Here is a 23,106-nt window from a genome sequence, read left to right as displayed (position 1 = left end):
TTACATGTATATTCCCTTCATGTGCTCCTTACTGTGAAGGCCAGTTATGTGTGGGCAGTGGCCAGTTTGTTACTGTGGGTATATTATATAATTGTATATGGCCAAATTAAAAAGATAAAATTGAGAGCCTTTACACCAATGGTACGTTAGTCTTGTGACAAAGTAGGGTTCGAGCATTTAAGTAAACAACCCGCCACTAATAAATTGTATTAGTGGAAACATGCTGGTTTTTGGATTTTCCACGTAGGCATTATTCTGGATTGAAGATAACATGTAGACACCCCTTCTGTCCCTCTACTTCACAGCCAGAATTTCCTCGTTCCGCAGACTTGCTGACTTCTTAGCTTCATATTAACAAGCCTGTGAGGGAAGCCCTTCCTGTTCCGTCTTACAGTGCCACTTGCTGGAGTCTTCTTCTGGTGACTGTTGCAGAAAAGGGGCAAACTGGTGTAGAAGTTAACTACATACAAATAACCTTTTTTCCCCCGGAGTGGATACATGAGGTCCCAAATTACTTTCCTGCTTGATCCTATGTAGTCTGGGCATTCAGGGGGATGCAGCTGGGCATCCTTCCCTTCATGCAACATGAAGGCATAGGTGTACCCTGTGACTCGGTCGCATAATTTATACGTTTTCATGCAATATCAGGGCCTTTTTATGGGGATGAATTGCTTGAAGCTCAGCCTGCCAGTAAAGTGGACAAGAGACTCATCCATACAGATATGTTGGTCTGGGGTAAACTGGGGGAATTTTTCGGAATAAAGTTAAATTTAGACGTGGTCAAATTTTATAAGGCTGCTGGGTCTTTTTGGGGAGGACGCAGGGTATTGGCATAATGGAGGAACCTCAAAATAATTTGGTTAATAGTCTTTATCGCCTCCATTGTTTGGTCTCTAGGGATGGGAATAGGACGTTGGGTTACCCTATATGAATTGCTGTGCATACAGGTGGCACTAGGCCACAATGGATAACAGGTCCTCAGTAAAAAAAATCTATTTGAGCAAAATTCTCTCTTCACCAAGACTCCTGGCAGGACTTGACTTGGAATAAAAACCAGCCCCATAGCATTAGTATACCAGCACAACAGCATGACATTTTCTAGTTCATAAAAAAAAGGGAAATAATGCATTTGAAGAGTTATTCTCACCAGTAGCCCAGCCTCACCAATGCCAAAAATACAGCACCTTAATCCTTCTGGCAATTCTGCATTTCACTCTGCACTGTCCGCATGCATAATTTCAGTGGGTGGCACCTTCATTCTTTCAGCCCCCAGGCATGTCACTCTGCAAGAAACAGTTCAGTGGGCAGCACCACAATTGGAAGAGGACCTATCGCATTGCAAAATGCAGCTGCCGCCACTGCTTTTCGGATGACAGAGGTCAGCTCCTAGCCCAGAGTTTCCCCAGGGCAGAGGGAAGCCAGCCCACTGGGAAATTTCCTGTTGAGCTAGGTCGGCCCCGACTCCTGGCTGGACAGCGAGAGGGGATGTTAGCTGCTCCAGTTAGCAGAAAGCCACAGGGGTTTCTGAAGAGCATAGGGAAGGCTGGCATGGGTCCTAACCAGAAAGTCTTGGTTTGGCAGGCACACTATCCTCCGAGTGTCAATGTCACACTGCTTAGCAATGGCTCGTAATTGATAATTAGAGTCTGAATCCGATAGAGAGCTCCCCGTTGATCTTGTCGGTCACACTTAGAACTTGGTATGCTGCCTCAGTTGAAATTTTTTTTTTATTTTTTTTTATATATAGACATGGTGACGGTGAGGCATCTGCAACAATTCGCTACACTGATGAGCACAAAGACACTGTAGTAAAAACAACAATGTTGTATAAAACTCACCCTGTTCACAGCTCTCCTTCACTTGCAGTCTGTGTGAGGGGAGGAGAGCCGTCAATGAGAGATCTCACATTTACATTTCAGATCACCTGAGCAACCACATTGTAAAAGGCTGCTGCAACTGGCCATTTACCACGATCTGACCAATGTTATGTCCAAGGGACACGGCCAGTTCCCCCCCCCCCCGATCCTTGCCCAAGGGGGTGTGCGTGGAGCATGTTCCTGGGAGGACATAGATGGATGCCCTCCCGGCAATTAAAGCCAACTGGTTAACATCAGTTCTAGTTAAGTTAATGGAATCACTCCTAAAAAGTAACATCAGCTTAAAAACAAAACTTGCTGGACCCAAAGCAGATCATGGCAGACTAGTTTGATTGAATTTGACCATTACTAATATTTTGGGCCAGGGTGGGGCTGTGGACATATCTGGACATCAGCAAGGCATTTCATAGTTCCACATAATACTCCAATACAAAAGTTGTAAAGTGGTTGTAAAAGGCAGAAGGTTCATCTTAATACATTCTATGCATCAAGATAAAAACCTTCAGTGGGTAGCAGCCCCATCTCTGTCCAGCAATATCCTTGAGTGTTGGATGGACACAGAGCTGCATCTTGGCTTGAGTTGCCTCCATAGCAAGCTACTTGCTCTGAGAACACTCAACAGGAGGGAGGGGCCATGATCACAGAAGAGGAATCCGAGAATAGGAGGATCTAGGCTGCTCTGTGTAAAACCACTGCACAGAGCAGGCAAGTATAACTTTCTATAAAAAAACAAGATGAGAATTTACAATCACTAACCCTTGGGTGGGCAGTGGATATGCAGGTCACTAAATGATGGATACAAAAGTCTACTTGTAAATGGGGTTCATTCCAAACAGAGACCAGTCACTAGTGGTGTACCACAAGGCTGGTTTATACTCTAGTTCTTTCCCAATGTATGGGTTAGTACATGATAGATCTCATGCATACATTTTCTACTTTTTTTTCACTGTTCCTGTACACTGTTCCCCACTCTGGAGCTTTTGGTGCATTAATTTCTTTCCACTCACAAAATGTTTTTTACGTCACCATTTATGATGGGTTTACACATGGTACCTACCATTGATTACAATACAGCTATACATGCGTCTCAAATTGAGTCACTGTTGTGCACCATCAACATAGTCTGCGGGAACAGCTTTTTCCCTCTGGGAAGTTTTGGGCTTGCCTCGCCCCTCTGCCACGGCTCCCAGGAGAGACTTCTATGATGGTTCTCTTCTGTCCAGCACTTTGTATGGACATGAGCCCATATGCAAGTAGGATGAAGATCTCTTCTCCTGGCCTTTCCTGCGCTGATCTATACCTTCCCCATTTTTGGGGAAAAACATCAGATATTGGTCTTTCATATATTTTTTTCTCTACAGAAACTTGGTATGCATCTGCTCCTGATGAGGCATTAATCCCCTGAAACATGTAGAGCTCATTTAAGATGCCAGATATCTCTTAAAGTCCTGATGTATTTTACACTACGCAAGGGTCTGATTATTAGGGAGCAACATTGGCTCATGTCATTGCATTTTGTGCAAGGTTATGTTATTCTGCTATATATTTACAATTGACTGGCCTATGGTCACTTTAAAAGTTAAACTCTTCATTCAAGCATTTAGCCAATTTTGTTATGCTGTATTCATTCATTAAAAAATGTTTTACACATCTGTTTCCCTTCATGTGCCTCATCCAAAGTTTGCTTCCTCATTGCTACCACAAAGTTCTGTACTAGATCCTTCTCTGTTTAAATCTATATAGAAATGATATAACTAAAAAGGTTGTTGGGCAAGGTATGCCTTTTTTGGTGATAAAAAGATTTGCAATAGTGTTTATATCCCTGGAGCTGTCCAACATGGAAGATTGGTCAAAGCAGTGGAAAATGCAGTTTAATGTGTCCAAGTATAAACTAATGTCCAACACTACAGAGGAAAAATATTTGGGGAACTCATGTCAGACGATTGCAAAATGAGCAAAAATGCGTTGCCAAGCAGAGGGAAAGGTGAACAGAGTGCTAGGATGCATCATTAGAGGGGTCACCAGCATGAGGGAGGCCCAAATTCCCATATATAGATCTTTAGAAACCCAATTAAAGAGAAGCTCCAGGTTCCTTTAGAAAGAATTAAAGTCAGCAGCTACAAATACTGTAGCTGCTGACTTATTAGGGCACTTACCTGTCCAGGCATCCAGTGGTGGCCCCCGATTATTCAGTCGGGATCTGGTACCTGTTAAACACCCCCCCAAAAGGTGGCAAATGTGGCAAGGGGGGAGGGAAGCCAGACAAGCAGAGCTTTCCCTTTTGGGTGGATATCTGCTTTAAAAAAAAAGGAAATCCCCCCTGTTGGAGTGGGATTTTAAATGACCAACACCACAAAACATAAATATCAACATGCCATCTAATTATTGCTCTTCACCCCTGATGAAAGTTCTGTGATACCAGCAACTAGAAGCGTGTTGGGTGTGGGTTATAAGTTAAGAGTATGTTCAACACTCATTGGTTGGCTTATTTTATGTAATCATGTATATACACATTTGTAGATATACCACAGGGACACCGTCAGTTGAGGGGTCCCTCTGGTTTAAGTCTGTTTTTGTCTTGTAATTGTCAATAAAGCATTTTTTATGTTTTGAATTGTTTTGTGGTGTTGGTCATTTAAAATCCAACAGGGGATTTCCTTTTTTTAAAGCAGATCTCCACCCAGGGATGGGACCACCGCACCAGAGTCCTTTGATCCACTGAGAGCCCCTCTCTATCGGAGATCTGCTTTAAGAACACTGTTTGAGTTCTTGAGACCTCACTTACAAGATATTGAGAATGAACGAGTCCAGAGTATCAAAAATGGTGAAAGGCTTGAGAGAAAAACATATCGGGAGAGACTTCAGGAACTAAAAGATGTACAGTCTGGAGGAAGGTAAAAAATGGAGACATGATTGAAACCTTTAAATACACCAAAGGGGTGAATAAGGTTCAGGAGTAGGGATGAGCTTCGTGTTCGAGTCGTTTCGCGTCATTGCAGTGCATTGTTGGGTCACGATTGGCCAAGCATGCACTGTGACCCCGCATGCTTGGCCAATCACAGCGCCAGCAGCGAGGAGAGCCATGATTGGCCACAGGCAGGATGCCTGTGGCCAATCATAGCTCAGGCTGTGTAGTACACGCCCCACACTATATAAGGCCGCCAGCGCGGCGGCCTTGTGTAGTGTGTTGGCGTCTGAAGCAGTTAGTGGGTGTTCTGTGTACCTTCACAGTATACACCGATCGTTATCGGCCGATTTTCGATCTTGCTCTTCTGTAGTGGTTGTTGTCTGCGTGCCCTGACCGCAGTATACACCACTGTATTCACCTCACCTATATAGCTAGTGATCTATCTTTTATAATAGAGCTTGCAGTCAGTAGTGTTAGGAGCTTGTGCGTGCTGTCTTCGTGCTCTGTACCCAGTACACACTGCTATATCCACCTACATAGCTCTTCTCTATTTGAGCCCACTTGCCATCTGCAGGAGTTATTGGAAGTTATGTGTGCCTCCAGCACAGTACAGTATACATCTGTATATACCCCTTTATCTCTGGTGTTCTATAATAAAGGCATCTGCAGGAGTTAGTGGGTGTTGTGTGCCTCCAGCACAATATACACTACCCAACTGCTGTTTACCCAACTCCCTTCAGGCCATTACCATGTCTGGAAGGCCAGCAAGGAGAGGCAGACAGGCGCGAGCCGATAAAAGAGGGCAAGCGGGTTTAGCAGAAATCCAACAGTGTTGGAGTCTCTTTGCGCAAGCACCTCCCCCCAGAAACACCTTATTTCCATCCTCTACGGGACCCTCCAGGGGAAAACCCCGGCAAGTTTGGCAGCAGAGCGTGCATACTGGGAGGAGGCTCTTGAGGTCGAAATAGGAGAAAGGGCCTGGGATAAGATTAACCTCTATCTACACAAGGGGTCCCTAAACGTCTCGGTACAAGAGAATGGGTACAAAGTGAGAACACATTGGTATAGAACACCGGAGGTGATCCATAGATTTGCTCCGGATGTGCCAAAAGAGTGTTGGCGTTGTGGTGCAGAGACGGGCACGTTCCTTCATTTGTGGAAGAGCTGCCCCTCTACTACTGTATTGGCGAAACGTCCATGAGATGGTTACGAGTGTATCTTCTCTTCCATTAGATTTCTCTCCGGCGCAATATCTTCTACACCTGTCAGATTCCCAAAAAACAATATCACAAATCGCTTGCGTTGCATATGATTAATGCGGCTAGAATGTGTGTACCGATCCATTGGCGAGCGGCTTCTGTGCCGACCTTAACTGAGTGGTTCCATCGCATCAACAGGATGGCAGAAATGGAGGAGCTGATTCACACTTCACTTGATAAGACTGCCTTATATGCTGCAATCTGGGGCGATTGGTCGTCCTTTAAGGCCTCTCAGATGTACCTCGATATCATGGAATCGACTACCTTATGCGGTAGGTTGACCCCGTAACGATTTTTGACAGATGAAAGCAGACCCCACTATTATCATACTATGGGGTTGCTGTTAGGTGCGAGCTTAGGAGAGGGCAGCTGGTGAAGTCCTCACCCCCTCTTTCTCATTCCCTCTTAGGAGAGTTCATTCTGGATGTCTCTCCACTCAAGTCTCCTTATGCAGCATAATCTACTCTTCCCCCCAGCTCCCCCCCTTTCTTCTATGTCTTCTTCTTTCCCCCTTACTACCATCGAGTCTTTCTCTACTTCCATCTCCCTCAGGGGGTTCCCCCCCCCCTTTTTTTTTTTTTAAGTGGTTTTTGTTCACCCAAGACCCTGACCAGGATTGGGTCAGAGGTTCTTGGACCTGAGGTTCAATTACCTGAAGCTTAGTTCATTATACCCTTTCCTTAAGTTATATTATATTTGTTTTACTTTTGTTGATGTATGTACGAGCCATGGGCCTGACCCAGAATTGTTGTCAATATGTTTATATGAAAACAACATTGGCTGTGTTTATTCTTTTTGTGTATCCCTCTTTGATTTCAATAAAAAAAATTTTTTTTTTTTTTTCATAAAGAGGGCAAGCAGGCTCTGTGTCTAGAGACAACAGTGCTGGTCGTGGACGTGGTGCATTGTCATCAGCACGTGGCCATGGGACACGCTTGTCCTTTTCGGCAGTTGGACATGTTGAACCACAACATGCCAATGACTTGGTAGAGTGGATGACCAAGCCCTCTTCATCCTCCTCATCCTCTCTCACCCAGTCTCAGGATACTAGCAAAGCAGCTGCCAACGCATTGTCTTCCCTCGTCTCAATGTCATCATCAGTGACTCCTTCCCTAGACCCACCACGTCCTCCTGAGGAGTCTCCTGAACTCTTTGAGCACAGTGTTGGGTACATGCTCCAGGAGGATGCCCAGTGTTTTGTAGCCTCTGATGATGACACTCAGCTAGAGGAAGGCAGTAGCGTGAATGCAGAGAGAGGGGATGCTCAAGAAGGACAGCAATCTGGCAGTCATGTTCCACAAGCTGCAGCATATTGCCAGGTTTGCTACAGCGATGAAGAGGGAGGGGATCATGAGAGCACTGACTCGAGGAGGAGGAGCAGGAGGAGCAGCAGGAGCAGCAGCAGCAGGAGCAGCAGCAGCAGGAGCAGCAGCAGCAGGAGCAGCAGCAGCAGGAGCAGCAGCAGCAGGAGCAGCAGCAGCAGGAGCAGCAGCAGCAGGAGCAGCAGCAGCAGGAGCAGCAGCAGCAGGAGCAGCAGCAGGAGCAGGAGCAGCAGCAGCAGCAGGAGCAGCAGCAGCAGCAGGAGCAGGAGCAGGAGCAGCAGCAGGAGCAGGAGCAGCAGCAGGAGCAGGAGCAGCAGCAGGAGCAGCAGCAGCAGCAGGAGCAGCAGCAGCAGCAGCAGCAGGAGCAGCAGCAGCAGGAGCAGCAGCAGCAGGAGCAGCAGCAGCAGGAGCAGCAGCAGCAGGAGCAGCAGCAGGAGCAGCAGCAGCAGGAGCAGCAGCAGCAGGAGCAGCAGGAGCAGCAGCAGGAGCAGCAGGAGGAGGAGGAGGAGGCCCTCCGGGGGCAGCACACCGACTGAATCACACCGCAGAGCTCCGCCTGTGCAGGGCACTGCCGCTGCGCGTTATACTAAAAGTTCTTTGGTGTGGGCCTTTTTTGAGATGAGTGCATCAGATCGCACCGCTGCCATTTGCAACATATGTCTCAAGCGTGGCCAAAACATCAGCCGCTTGGGCACCACATGCTTGACCAGACATATGTTGACCTGCCATGCAGCTCGTTGGCAAGCGTACCTCAAAGACCCACACCAAAGAACAAAGCGGACCTCTCCTTGCTCCTCATCAGCTGGCATCTCCAACCCCACTAGACCTTCAGTCCTCTCTGAAACCTGCTCCGAGAGGAATGAAGGTGTAGAATTAGGTGTGTCACAGCCAAGTGCTTCCGGGCACTCTGCTAGCAGTACACCCACGTCCGATGATAGCAGGCAAATGTCTCTGCCCCAGCTGGTGGACTGGCGAAAGAAGTTCACTCCCAGCCATCCACATGCCCAGTGGTTGAATGCTAGCTTGGCTAAATTGCTAGAACTTCAACTGCTGCCTTTTCAGTTGGTAGACTCGGCCCCCTTCCGTGAGTTTGTACAATGTGCAGTTCCTCAGTGGCAGGTCCCCAAACGCCACTTTTTCTCACGGAAGGCGATTCCGGCTCTCTACCGGCATGTGGAAGGCAATGTCCTTACCTCGCTGGACAGGGCGGTCAGCGGTAAGGTGCATATTACCGCTGACTCATGGTCCAGCAGGCATGGACAGGGACGTTACCTGTCTTTCATGGCCCATTGGGTCACTCTTCTGGCAGCTGGGAAGGATGCAGGACAAGGTGCAGTAGTGTTGGAGGTTGCTCCGCCACCACGCCTCCAAAATGCTACTATTGGTTGTGACACACCTCTCTCCTCCACCCCCTCCTCTTCTTATTCCTCCATGGCCTCTTCCAGTGCTCTGTCCTCAGAACCAGCGGTGCTCCGTAGGCGTTCCAGGGGCTACGCAAGTACGCAGGCAAAACGATGCCATGCCGTGCTTGCGCTGGTTTGTTTGGGGGGACAGGAGCCACACTGGGGCGGATGTTTTGTCAGCTCTGCAGGGGCAGGCCGAGAGGTGGTTGATGCCACGCCAGCTTAAGCCAGGAATGGTGGTTTGCGACAATGGCACCAACCTCCTCTCCGCCCTCCGATAGGGACAACTGACCCATGTGCCCTGTGTAGCTCTCGTCCTTAACCTGGTGGTGCAGCGGTTCTTGGGCAGGTACCCGGGCTTACAGGATGTCCTGAAGCAGGCCAGGAAAGTCTGTGTGCATTTCCGCCGATCATTTAATGCCTGTGCTCGGCTGGCTGAGCTCCAAAAGGAGTTGAACCTGCCCAAGAACCACCTTATATGTGACATGCCCACCAGGTGGAACTCAACGTTGGCCATGCTGCAGCGGCTGCACACGCAGCAGAGGGCCATCAATGAGTACCTGTGCAACTACGGCACCAGGACAGGGTCAGGGGAGCTCGGTTTTTTTCTCACCACGCCAGTGGGGCATGATCAGGGATGCATGCACTGTCCTGTCACCGTTTGAGGAGGCCACAAGGATGGTGAGCAGTGACAGTGCATGCATCAGTGACACTGTACCTCTTGTCCACCTCTTGGAGCATACGCTGCATGGAATAATGGACAGGGCACTTGAGGCAGAACAGAGGCAGGAAGAGGAGGACTTCCTTGCCTCTCAAGGCCCCCTTTATCCAGACAGTGTTCCTGCTGTGCCACCCATCACACGAAGAGGATAAGGAGGAGGAAGAGGAGGAGGAGGATGATGATGATTTTGTCAGCATGGAGGTGGAGGCTGGCACTCAGCATCAGCAGCAGCAGTCTTGTAGGGATGATTTACAGTCCCAAGAAACACGTGGACTTGTACGTGGCTGGGAGGAGGTAGCTGTGGATCATGTTGCCCTTAGTGACCCAGAGGACTCCGGACCGAATGCCTCAGCTAACCTACGCTGCATGGCCTCCCTGATCCTGCAAAGCCTGCGGAAGGATCCTCGTATTCTTTGGATCAAGGAGAGGGACCATTACTGGCTGGCCACTCTCCTTGATCCACGGTACAAGGGTAAGGTTGCCGACCTTATCTTGCCATCGCAGAGGGAGCAGAGGATGAGACATCTCCGGGAGGCCTTGCAGAAAGGTCTGTGCAACGTGTTCCCAGAGACTGGGAGGTTACAAACTCCTGGTCCTGGACAACGTGTTGCTGAGGCATCGGTCAGAAGGAGCGGTGGAGAAGGTGGCCGTCTGACTGATGCTTTCAGACAATTTTTTAGTCCGCAGCCCCAAGGTATGATCGGTTTCAGCAACCATCGCAAGCGTCTGATTTACATGGTGCAGGAATACCTAGGGGCAAGGTCAGACTTGGACACCTTTCCCACCGAAAATTCTCTGGCTTACTGGGTCTTGAGGATGGATCACTGGCCAGAGCTTGCACAGTATGCAATTGAGCTACTGGCCTGTCCTGCATCCAGCGTTCTTTAGGAATGCACCTTCAGTGCTGCTGGTGGCTTTGTTACCGATCACAGGGTGCGCCTGTCCACCGAATCAGTTGATCGACTGACCTTCATCAAGATGAATCAGTCTTGATCACCCACAGCTACCAAGCACCTGAAGCTGATGTAACCGAATAAGTTTTTTTTTAAATATCACATCCCTTCAAGACTGCCTATTCTGATGCTGAGTGACTGTCCTGTTATGTTGATTGTCTATCCTCTTCCTCCTCCGCTGATATCTTGGAAGAACATTTCTGGCTCTGGGTGATGCCATCAGCCCAATTTTACTGCCCCTGTTTAACAGGGGCGTTTAATTACAATTTTTGATGCAATGCTTTGCAGCAGGGCTAATTCCTGCAATAAAAATAGAGTATATGGGAGAGGTTGCAGTGTCGTGGCACCAGCACCAGTGCCTAAGGCCCAATTTTTCTGCCCCTGTTTAACATGGACATGTAATTACAATTCTTGATCTAATATTTCACAGGAGGGCCCGTTCCTGTGCCCACCCAGAGTAACTGAGGAATTATAGTGTTGTGGCACCAACACCACAACCAAAGGTCAATTTTTCTACCACTGTTCAACAATGGCATGTAATTACAATTCTTGATATAATCGTTCATAGCAGGGTGCTCCAGCGCCCACCAAGAGTAACTTTGAGGGCTTACAATGTTGTGGCAAAACCAACACCTTGTTCCGCCATTTCTGCAGAGCATATAAGGCAGGCCCCTACTTTCAAACATCCAACTTACTTAACATCTCCTACTTGCAAACAGAAGGAGACAACAGCAAGTGAGAGGAAAAAAGATGGACGACAGAACAAATTATACAGGGGTGATAACCCTTCCCTATGTTTTCCAAAAAGCTTAAAAATAGTTTTTTTGACTGGAGCTACACTTTAAAAAGGTACCAGTTGAAAATTACAAACAGATTCAACTTAAAGTGGAGGGCCACCCTGAAAACAAAAAAATATTAAAAATTACAAAAAAAAAATCTAAAAAAAAAAAAAAAAATGAAATTTTTTTTTTTTTTTAACTTACCAGAAATGCCTGTTGCTAGGCACATAATCCTAATCTTCCTCTTCCTCCTCCGCGGAGATCTTCTGTTTTCTCTCCTCGTCGCGGCGTCTTCTGAGTAATGGGTCGCGCTGTGTTCTGGGAACTGTGTGTTACAGAACACAGCGCGTCCCATTCAGAAAGTGCTGCGGGACTCGCGCATGCACAGTAGGAAACGGGCAGTGAAGCCATAAGGCTCCACTGCCTGTTTCCCTTAGAGGGAAAGGCGGCGCTGGGACCCGAGAGCCGAGGGACGGGTCGGCCTCGGGCGCCCGACATCGCGGGTGCCCTGGACAGGCAAGTGTGTTTATTAAGTCAGCAGCTGCAGTGTTTGCAGCTGCTGACTTTTTTTATATAAACGGCCCTCCTCTTTAACACAACAAACCTACAGTCCCTGTCTTGTTTGCACCGCCTGTATACTGCTGTTCTGAGTATATAGGGCCTGGGGGCCACACGCATTTCCTTTTTTTAATATGGGTACGGGGTTCCCCTTAATATGCGTACAAGACCCAAAGGGGCTGGTAATGGGCAGGGAGGGCTACCCATGCCATTTTTCTTAATGATTTTCAACCATATTGCAGGAACCAGATATAACATTAAAACCGCAAGCAGCTTTAAATGACGTTATTTCCGTTAAATGTAATTTTGTGCAGGGACTGTTCTAAACACGGGAAACACGTGGCACTTCACAGGCATACTACAGACACCCCCCCCCCCCAGGCACCATATTTAAAGGAATATTTCACTTTTTTTCCACTTTAATCGTCATTAAAATCAGTGCTCCCACCAAAACGACCATTTTTAAAAACATTTTAGGCATTGAACCATGTCCCCTGGGGCAGGAGCCAGGTCCCCAAACCCTTTTTAGGACAGTATCTTGCATATTAGCCTTTAAAATTAGCACTTTTAATTTCGAACGTTCGAGTCCCATAGACTTCAATGGGGTTTTAATTTTCGTACGAATTTGGGGTCCGTTCGAAAGTTCTGGTGCGAACCGAACCGGGGGGGTGTTCGGCTCATCCCTATTCAGGAGGGTAGTAAGGGTAGTTGATGCTTGAATAAAGGAAGAGGTAGTGAGTTAGTCATCAGTAAATTGCTTCAAAAATGCTTGGGACAAAAACAGATCTATACTGAAAAAAATAAATAAATAAATATAAGTATTTATAAAATGAAAATAAAGACGTAGGCAGACTCAATGGACCACCTAGTTTATGCCGTCAATTTTCTAGGTTTCTAACAGAAAAATAAAAACCTACCAGCTGATCCTGATTCAGCTCCTCCCCATTTCTTAAACGATCTCTGTAATCTTCTAGTTTAACCTGAAGAAAAAAAAAAAAGAAAAAAAGTTGAAATATCCACGGCATCCCTGACTGCCTGGCCTGGTTCCTGCACAGTGTCTCCCTGCCAGAGGAAACACTGATAACTGAAGTCTGGCAGGGGAAGTGAGAATTTATGGGCTGGCGCAGTGTTTTCAGAGGAAGAGGATGAGTCTCTCGCATAGTGGCTGTCCTGAGACAAATAGGGAGAAAATTTGAACTGCGCTCTGAGATGTGTCAGAATATTGATTAACAATACACTAAATATATATATTACAATAAAGTGCAAGTGCATAGTTAAAGTGCATGTTCCAAGACCCCGATGATGTCAGATCATGCCAATGAAATCCGTAGGGTGCCTTGAGTGCAAAATGCCTCTTACAACGCAGCTGAAGCGCATACAGCGTCATGGAGTTCTGGTAGTGGTGGAGTAGGATGTTTGGCAGGTGTTGGAAAAGTCACTCCTAATTGTTCACCAGGATGAAGAACACATAAATTTTATTTGGACAATAATGTGCTCAAATTTATTTTTGATTTTTTTTTCCAACCATCACTATTATGTACACTTTATATGCCCCTGGCCAATGTTTTTGGAACATGCACTTTAACTATGCACTTTATTGTATTTATGATTTAGTGTCATTTTAATATTCTGGCAACTATTCTGAAACATCAAAGAGCATGGTTCAAATTTATATCACATAGGGTTTGTTTTTTTTATTAACGAACTGCTCTTAGTATTTGTTAACATCTGATAACCATTTGTGCAGGTTTGAGGCCGGACCCCTCTTCCCAACCGCTTTAAAGAACCTAGAAAAAGTCAGACAGACAATCTGGTGACACTTTAGAATGTAGATCCTTAGGCCCTGGTCTAATCTTGCTTTCCCAAAGCCTAAGCTAGGCAGCTGTCGTTTTACATAAAACCACCTCAAATAATGTAACATGAAGACACTAGTACCTTTTTTTTCTCAATGTTGCGGATTTTGTGCTTCAGACTGACATAGCCATTCTCTAGATAAGTCTCATAAACCTGCAGAGGTGTTGCGGTAGATGACAGCGAGGACTGCAGGGAGCTGAGGCCATGCTCAGACTGACTCTTGATATCTCGTATCAGCTGCCCGTCACCAGTGGGACTGGATTGTGAGAGCTGCACCATTGTAAAGGCCTACCCTACTGAAAGAGGAAAGTGTTAATTGCATACATGGATATAATATACCTCTTGCTTTATGCAATGTGCTTCTTTGCATCCTGATAATGTAGACAAAGGACACACCCCTACCATGCCGCCAGTAATTCAGACCATGAGGAATAATGCACAGATATAATTGGTTTATCCCAAAATGTCTCACTACTTTTAATGTTGTAGTGGCTTTCCAAAACAAATCAAAAAAAAATTAAAGCAGATTCCATGCTTACCTAGAGTGATTGTAAAACAATCTATTTTGTTAAAATGAGAAAAACTAAAGCTTTGCATATAAATATAAAACAATTATAAATACACAACCCCCCCCCCCCCCCTTTTATTTTTTTATAAGTGATCACATTCTCTCAGTTCTCAGCACCACACAAGAGCTGGGGGGAGGAGCAGCAACAATTCATTGATGGAGGGGTGTGTCAGGACAAGTCCTATCATTGGAGAGAAGGCATAGTTTCCAGCATAGCTAGAGAACTGACCACAGCGTGTTCTCAAGCTTATTGTGGTCAGTTCTTAATATAGCAGAGAGACTGGCAGAAATCAGGGCTTTCACATTAAGTGACACAAAAAGCAGGATACTTTTTCCTACCATTACATGGTACAGCAGCCACATCAGGAATATGAAATGTTGGGGTAACACTTTAATAGTTCTCTCTGCTTTACCATTGTGTGTGCTGTATAAGACGTACATAGCCTCAGCTACATACAGAACAGCACTGCTCCGGGTATGAGATGAGACCTCCTAACACCTAAGACTTTCATAGGCAGCTTTGTATTCCATTAATGACCACAAAGCTTCCTCTGATTGGCAGAGTCAGAGGCAGGCTGATGATGTCACAGTATCTGGGTCGGCCAGAGGAAGCTTTGTATTCATTTATAGAATTCAAAGCTGCCAGGAATGGTTAAGCATCTCACATTCAAAGCCAAGTGCTGTAGGAATTCAAAGCTGCCCATTAGTGATGGACCCGATGTTTGCTCGTGGAATGGGGTGTTCACGGGACATTCACCTGCCGATGGGCACCCCATAATGCACTGCAAGATAGCACTGCTGATTGGCCAAAGCATGCACCTGACTTGTATGCTTTGGCCAATCACAGCCGGATGTGCTATGAGCCATGATTGGCTAAAGGCAAGTCCACACCCCACACTATATAAGGCAGCTTACACTGGGGCCGTATATAGTGTATATGAATGGAGATTAGGCAAGGTAGTTAGCATAGTGTGCAGTCAGTGTAAAAAATATATATTAGAGTGCAGAAAATAGTGTATTGAAGTGGTACCCTATGACGGAAGAAAAAGAACGGCATGGGGTCCCCCCAAAAACCATACCAGGCCCTTTGGGTCTTGTATAGCTTTTAAGGTGGAACGCCACACCAAAATGTAAAAAAGTGCATGTTCTCTCTCTTCCCCCCCCAAAAAAATCCATACCAGGCCGTTATCCAAGCATCCAGGAAAGGGGGGGGGGAATGAACAAGCATTCCAATCCCCCCCCCCCAAATCATACCTGGCCACTTGCCCTCAACATGGGAAGGATGCTTTGGGGTGCCCCCCCCCCCAAAGCACCTCATCCCCATGTTGATGGGACAAGGGGCTCTTCCCGACAACCCTGGGCTGTGGTTGTTGGTGTCTGAGAGCAAGGGAGGCTTATCTGAATTTGACCCCACCCCCCTATGTGAATGGGTATCGGGAACATTGTAACCCTACCCATTCACCAAAAAAAGTGTCAAAAAGTAAAAGCCACAAGAGGTAGTTTGTCAAATCCTTTATTAAAAAAAGGAGCGCTTTCATACTGGGGCAGTGCGCTAGCATGACATTATAAAAAGTCCTACAAGTCCTACAAGCAGCACCTGAGGTGCAAAGAAAAGCTGGTCAAAATTTTCCCCCACAAATAGAGCTTTCTTTTCGTGGTATTTGAACACCTCTGCGGTTTTTATTTTTTCCACTAGGGAAAAAATTTGAAATTCCCAAATTTTTTACACTTTTTGCTTGTAATACATTTAAAAACCCCCCCAAAAAAAGGCAATAGGTGTATATTGAATGGTTGGCGCAAAAGTGATCACGTCTACAAACTATGGGATAGATTTAAGGCCTTTATTGCTTTTACTAGTAATGGCAGCGATCTGCAATTTTTTGTGGGACTGCGACTAAGGCAGAAAATTCTGACCCCAAATGCCACTTTCTGGGGACCAGTGACATTACTACAGTGATCAGTGCTATAAAAATACACTGATCAATGTAAATATTACACTGGCACTGACAGTGCTAACATTAGGGGCAATCAAGAGGTTAAGTGTGCTCTCTACTTGTGCTCTAACTGTAGGGGGGTGGGCTCACTGGAACATGACAGATCACGGTTCCTGCTCACTGGAACAGTAGATATGACATGTCCCGTCAAAATGGGCATCTGCCTTGTTTACACTGGCAGATCCCCATTTTGCCTCTGAACTAGGTGATCGCGGGTGAGCATCTGACCGACCCGCGGGCACGCCTCCGCAGCGAGGGCGCGCACCCACCCACAAATAGACAGAGCCGAGCGATCAAACATTGCCGATGGCTCGGTTCTCACAGATCTTAGTGGAGAGCTGCTGACTGTCAGCCTCTCTGCTCCTTCATGCTCATTGAGGCGCTGAGCTGTGGAGGGGGAGGAATCAGCTGTCTCAGCGGCTCGCTGAGAGGCTGAGACAGGCATCAGTCCGGGCACCTGGCGGATCCAGACTTTGTCGGGATGATGAGGTGCCTGGACTGATTCCTGTGACCTCAGCAGAGAGGACTTCTGATCGCTCTCTACTGAAAACGGGTCACAGGAGTGCAAAACAAAATTGCACTCCTGTGACCCATAGGAGAAGCCCAGCCAAACTAGCTCAGGCTGGACTCAACCTTTAAGGCTCCATGCAAACTTTTTTTTTTTTTTTTAAGCTCCTAGAAACTATTAGCAATTTTTTCTGCTCCTAGAGACCATATACTGTTATGCTATGTGTCCATGCACACTATAAGCTTCAGCATCTAAGCAAAAAAAAAAATGTTTTGTAGATAGAATTTCCTGAGCATTTTTCCCAGCAGAAAGGCTCATAAACTGCTACTAGAAGCTGGGACAAAAATGCTATTATCAGCTTTGCTTTGATCTTAAAGCAGCGTTCCACCCAAAAATGGAACTTCCGCTTTAAGCACTCCTCAACCCCTTACATGCCACATTCGGCATGTAATCATTTTTTTGGGGGGGGGCTTCGTTAGGAGGGGGGGACTTCCTGTTCCACTGCCTCCTTCCGCCCAGGGACCCTCAAGGCGATTCCTCCTTTCCCCTTAGGCGGCTCCTCCCTCTAGGCGATCACCTGGGACACAAGACAGGTCCCAGGAGATCGCCTATTCACTCAGGGAGCGCATGCACCGTGCATGCCCAGCCGTGAAGCCGAAAGCTGTCATGACCGGGTGCCCAGAGTGGCAATGGAGGCGCCAGCAGAGAGGAGCGACACCCCATTCGGCCGCATCGCTGCACCGTGGAACAGGTAAGTGTCTGTTTAGTAAAAAAGTCAGCAACTACACTTTTTGTAGCTGCTGACTTTTAATAAGCCTGGAACTCCACTTTAAGAAAAAATGCTAATGTGCATGGAGGCTTAGCAGTTGAATTATCCAGCAAAAAGCTTTTGGTAAACAAACCCTCCGAAACAAACAGGCTTTCCAGCAAATGCACTCCCTGCCCCCTCCCAGCATTTCATCAGCAGGCACACCAAAGCTTTTAAGTTTACATGCCAACAGTACGCCTGTTTCAAGTTGCACTAGAACTAGCAATACATTTTCGCTACAACCTCTAATACTCTTGCCAGCCAGCTTGGTGCGTGCTCACTCCTGTTACATTCAATATAATACAGAACTATAAAAATACAGCAGGGAAAGCAGCACTTCTAGCAGACTGCAGGTCTATGAACCCGCACCCAAAGGCCTCCGCAAAGTCTCAAACTGCTATGTGACAGCTTATTTATGCATTGACCAAAAGAAACAGTCTTAGAATTGTCCCTTTAAAAGGCTAAAGTACTTAAAGTATAACTATAGGATTTTTTTTTTTTTTTTTTTTCTTGGCCATCGTGTCCCCATTGGAAGATTTCCTCTTAGTTTTCTGGGGGGACAAATCAAAATGGGGTGAGACTTTCAATGACAATGTTAAGCAGGACTAAGAGGATGAATCTCCCTAATGGGACAGACAGGAATAAAAGCCGACAGGTATCCTAATCCCGCGCCACTGTCAAAAAAAAAATAAAAAAAAAAAAAAAAAAAAAGGTCCCTTTAGTTATACTTTAAGGGACTAGGTATGCATCAGATTTAGTACAAAGAGTACTTTGACTTGAATAAGGTGGTAAATAAACTCAGTATATTCCCAACACATGCCAGCATCCCTAGTGTCACCTCTATACAGCAGAATTAATTAAATAAACCATTTCTAGGACTCATTACTGACCGTAAACCTCCACTAGGAACCGATCTCAACTCTTCCTAAAACCACTAAGGTGTGCTGATTGCGTCTCAGGCCTTTAAATTGGGTTCAGGTGGGGGGGGGGGGGGGGGTGGCTCTCAAAAATCTAGCCACACCTGCACACATTCTACCAATCACCTGTCAATCAGACATGGAGGCTCCTGTCAATCAGTGTCACAGCAAAGCTTACGGACCCCTGTGGCCTAGGTTCACATGTGCGATCTCAGACATCGCATGTGATTCGCACCTGCAGATACGGATCACATGAAATGTCTGTGCAGTGCGACTTCAGCCATACAGCTGTATGGCTGAACTCGCATTAGATTTGCATGAATATAGTGCAGGGACTTTTTTTCCTTACACTAGAATCAGATCGCATGAGTGTTCTCACCCATGAGATCTGATTCATGTGCGAGTTCATAGTTTTTCCCATCCCGCAAACGCACCGCTCCAGTGTGAAAGCACTCGGGCTTTCACACTGGAGAGGCATGCGAGGCAGTTTACAGGCGCTATTTTTAGCGCTAAAATGCCTGAAAACTGCCTCAGTGTGAAAGGGGTCTTACTGTAGCATCTGAAAATGTGAAAATTAGGTGCATTCACTCACTGCGGTGTCAAAAATTCTTAATGACACCCATGTGTTGAAGCGCACCACACACCTCTGGGCTTCATGCACATTGTACATTTTTATCGCTGCTGTTAGGGGCACTTGGCTTTTTTTTTTTTTTAATGCCCCTGTATGTTAGCCTATGTGTCCATTCACATTGAATGGCAGGGGCATTTCGAGTCAGAAAAGAAAAATACCAGTGCATCCAGGAGCAAAAGCGCTTTGGCAGAAAAAACACTTGCATAGTTGACGTTCGGCATGTATAGCGCTTGAGCGTTAATTCACTTCAATGGGCGAATAAAACAATTATTCTGTCCAATGAACTAAATTAACACCCAAGTGCATTACGCTCATTTACAAATGTCAAGAGTTTTTTCTGGCAAAACTTTGCTGCCAGGAGGAAAGGCGTCTAGGAGAGATAGCCAAATGTCCAGTTTGCATGGCGCTTTTGGGGTAAGTTAGGCTGCCTGTTCAAATGACTGGGCTGCCTTATTGCAGTGCATGTTAACATGTGACGCATGCATCAGCTGCATTTAAACACCAAAACAACATCCACCTTGAGCCCTGGTTAACACTGATGCGATGAGGGAAATGCACAAGATTTGCTGCATTTCCCCGTATTTCACTGTAAGGCAATCGCACGGCATCCATGCGATCTGCTGTGGGTCTCAATGTTAGATTAGCGACACCACAAAACAGATTACAAAACGCAGTGCAATTGCCAGAATCTCATCTCATGGTTGGGAACACCCATGCAATGCAATTCCGGTGTGGAAAAAAAAGGGTCCTGCACCATTATGATGCAGCTGCGACGCGATTTGGGCCATACAAAAAGTATGACTCAAATCGCACTACACCGACATTGCATGTGATGTTGCCATCAATGTGGTGCGATTCCTGTACGAATCACATGTGGTGTTCCACACTCGCTAATGTAAACCCAGGCTAAGGCCTTGTTCACACTGGCAGATAGGGATGGGCTTGGGTGTGTTTGAATCCAAAAGAAAAAACCCAATTGATTGGGCCCGCCAAGAAGCTGACACTTATACTGGGCTAAACCATCTGCGCCCAGGGCATTCCTGCTCCACAGATGCATGTATACAAGGGATGTGCGGGAATGCCTCTGCCACTTGATAATTGATGCAGTAGTACAGTGACAGCTTCCTGGTGAAACTTCACTCTCCCAACCAGCATTGACTATTTTTAACCACTTGCTTACTGGGCACTTAAACACCCTTCCTGACCAGACCAATTTTCAGCTTTTGGTGCTCTCACACTTTGAATGACAATTACTTAGTCATGCAACACTGTACCCAAATGAATTTTGTGTCCTTTTTTTCCCACAAATAGAGCTTTCTTTTGGTGGTATTTGATCACCTCTGGGGTTTTTATTTTTTGCGCTATAAATGAAAAAAGACCGAAAATTTTGAAAAAAACCGCATATTTCTTTGTTTCTGTGATAACATTTTGCAAATTATGATTTTTTTTTCATAAATTTTGGCCACAATTTATACTGCTACATATCTTTGGTAAAAATAACCCAAATTAGTGGATATTATTTGGTCTTTGTGAAAGTTAGAGAGTCTACAAGCTGTGGTGCGAATCGCACAAAATTGATCACACCTGATGTACTGGTGGCCTATCTCGCTTCTTGTGACCCGAACAAGTCAGGAAAGTACAAATACCCCCCAAATGACCCCTTTTTTGAAAGTAGACATTCCAAGGTATTTACTAAGATGCATAGTGAGGTTTTTGATGTTGTCATCTTTTTCCCACAATTCTTTGCAAAATGAAGATTTTTTTTTTTTTTTTTTCTCACAAAATTTTCAATGTAATAGGTTATTTCTCTCACATGGCATGTGTATACCACAAATGACACCCCAAAATACGTTCTGCTACTCCTTCTGAGTATTACGATACCAAATGTGTGAGACTTTTACACAGCCTGGCCACATACAGAGGCCCAATATTGAAATAGCACCATCAGGCGTTCTAGGAGCATAAATTACACATCTTATTTCTCAACCACCTATTACAGTTTTGAAGGCCCTGGAGCACCAGGACAATGGAAATGCCCACAAAGTGACCCCACGTGGCACTGACAACACGTGGCAAAGACAGATGGCACTGGAGGCAGATGGCACTGGAGGCAGATGGGGCTGACAGATGGGGCTGACAGATGGGGCTGACAGATGGGGCTGGCAGATGGGGCTGGCAGATGTCGCTGACAGATGGCACTGGGGCTGGCACTGGCAGATGGCACTGGCAGATGGTGCTGGCTATTTTCTCTGGCTAATTGCTCTGGCAAATGGAGCTGGCAGATGGCACTGCGGCTGGCAGATGGCACTGGCGCTGGCAGGTGGCACTGGCAGGTGGCACTGGCGGCACTGGCGCTGACGGCACTGGGGCTGACGGCACTGGGGCTGACGGATGGCACTGGCGCTGGCAGGTGGCACTGGCAGGTGGCACTGGCGGCACTGGCAGGTGGCGCTGGCGGCACTGGGGCTGACGGCACTGGGGCTGACGGATGGCACTGGTGCTGGCAGGTGGCACTGGTGCTGGCAGGTGGCACTGGCACTGGCAGGTGGCACTGGCGGCACTGGGGCTGACGGATGGCACTGGCGCTGGCAGGTGGCACTGGCGCTGGCAGGTGGCACTGGCGGCACTGGGGCTGACGGCACTGGGGCTGACGGATGGCACTGGTGCTGGCAGGTGGCACTGGCGCTGGCAGGTGGCACTGGCGGCACTGGCACTGGCAGCACTGGCACTGGCGGCACTGGGGCTGACGGCACTGGGGCTGGCTGACGGCACTGGGGCTGACGGATGGCACTGGCACTGGCAGGTGGCACTGGCGCTGGCGGCACTGGGGCTGACGGCACTGGGGCTGACGGCTGGCAGGTGGCACTGGCGCTGGCACTGGCGGCACTGGCACTACTGGCAGATGGCACTGGGCTGACAGATGGCACTGGCACTGGGGCTGACAGATGGCACTGGGGCTGACAGATGGCACTGGGGCTGACTCACAGATCCTCTCTCTCCTCACACGCTGTCTCTGTGTGAGGAGGGAGAGACACGGCAATGGGAGATGATCTCATATGTTTACATTTGAGATCATCTCCCATTGGCAGCTGCGATCGCGCTGTGAACGGCCGCTTTGATTGGCCGTTCACGGCGATCTGTGTTTGCCTGTCTCCGGGAGACACGGCGAATACAAAACTTCCGCGATGCGCTCCCCCGGCGGCGCGCATTGCGGAAGTAAACACAAGGCCGTCCAGGGACGGCCAGGCGAAGGAACCTGCCTGCTCTACGGCCGTCATTCGGCTATAGGACGGGCGGGAGGTGGTTAATCCTCATGCTGCAAGTATTAGTAAATAGATAGGAAAGTATATCATATTTTCTTGTTTTTAAACTTTTTTCTTACATTTCTTCTGTTACTTCCTGGTTTCTTGCTTAGGCAAATGATGTCATACATCCCAGGAGTCTTCAGGAGGGTAGGAGAGGAGGAGGAGTTTTCTCATCTAAGCACATTCTTCTGCATTCATGCTTGAGCTAAGGGCAGATGGATTTCAGGAAGTAAATGCTACATGAACCATTTGCCCTTACTCAATTCTAGGGAGTTGTTGTTACAATGTTTTTCAAAGTGATTTCTCAACAAAATAAAGCATAGAGACATGGATGGATTGGGGAGCTTGCTTTGAATATTAAAAAATAATTAAATAGCGTTTCTGGTTTGTGGTGCCCAGATGCAGTGAAGATCCACTTTAAGTGGGTTTGGACTAGGATCCGAACATGCCTGAGCTCTTCCCTACTGGCAGAGGTGTTTATCGCTCCTCTGAAAAGGGATCCATTGCGCCGGCTTTTCACAGATGGTTTACTGCATTACTGCCACCTCCTGAATGCTTTTTTTTTCAGATTTTGCATTGAAATGCCATGTAATAACCATGTGGTATTCAGGGGGAAGTAAAAACTTGGATCAACTGTATATTTTTACCACCCTTATGAAACCAGGTTTAGGACTTGCATTGATGGGTGTTGCTTTCCTGTATTTGACCCTCATTTGGAACGCACACCTCAAATGCAGGGTG

At 46.9% G+C, this 23,106-nt stretch overlaps 1 protein-coding gene across 1 annotated transcript in view; it reads right to left on the bottom strand.

Moving 5' to 3' along the window:
- Positions 1 to 13,923, bottom strand: part of CAPRIN2 (caprin family member 2) — a 125,028-nt gene extending 111,105 nt beyond the window's left edge. The window contains exons 1-2 of the mRNA XM_077469014.1: positions 13,716 to 13,923; positions 12,698 to 12,760 (exon numbers count right to left, since the gene is read on the bottom strand). Coding sequence (XP_077325140.1) covers positions 12,698 to 12,760; positions 13,716 to 13,913 — 261 coding nt within the window. The 5' untranslated portion in view covers positions 13,914 to 13,923. The remainder of the gene's footprint in view (positions 1 to 12,697; positions 12,761 to 13,715) is intronic.
- Between the last annotated feature and the right edge of the window lie 9,183 nt (positions 13,924 to 23,106).

This window comes from Lithobates pipiens, unplaced genomic scaffold (genome assembly GCF_037356315.1).
Source record: "Lithobates pipiens isolate NorthernLeopardFrog02 unplaced genomic scaffold, aLitPip1_a1.2 Scaffold_8, whole genome shotgun sequence".
NCBI classification, from domain to species: Eukaryota; Metazoa; Chordata; class Amphibia; order Anura; family Ranidae; genus Lithobates; species Lithobates pipiens.
This window is presented reverse-complemented; position numbering and strand designations above follow the sequence as displayed.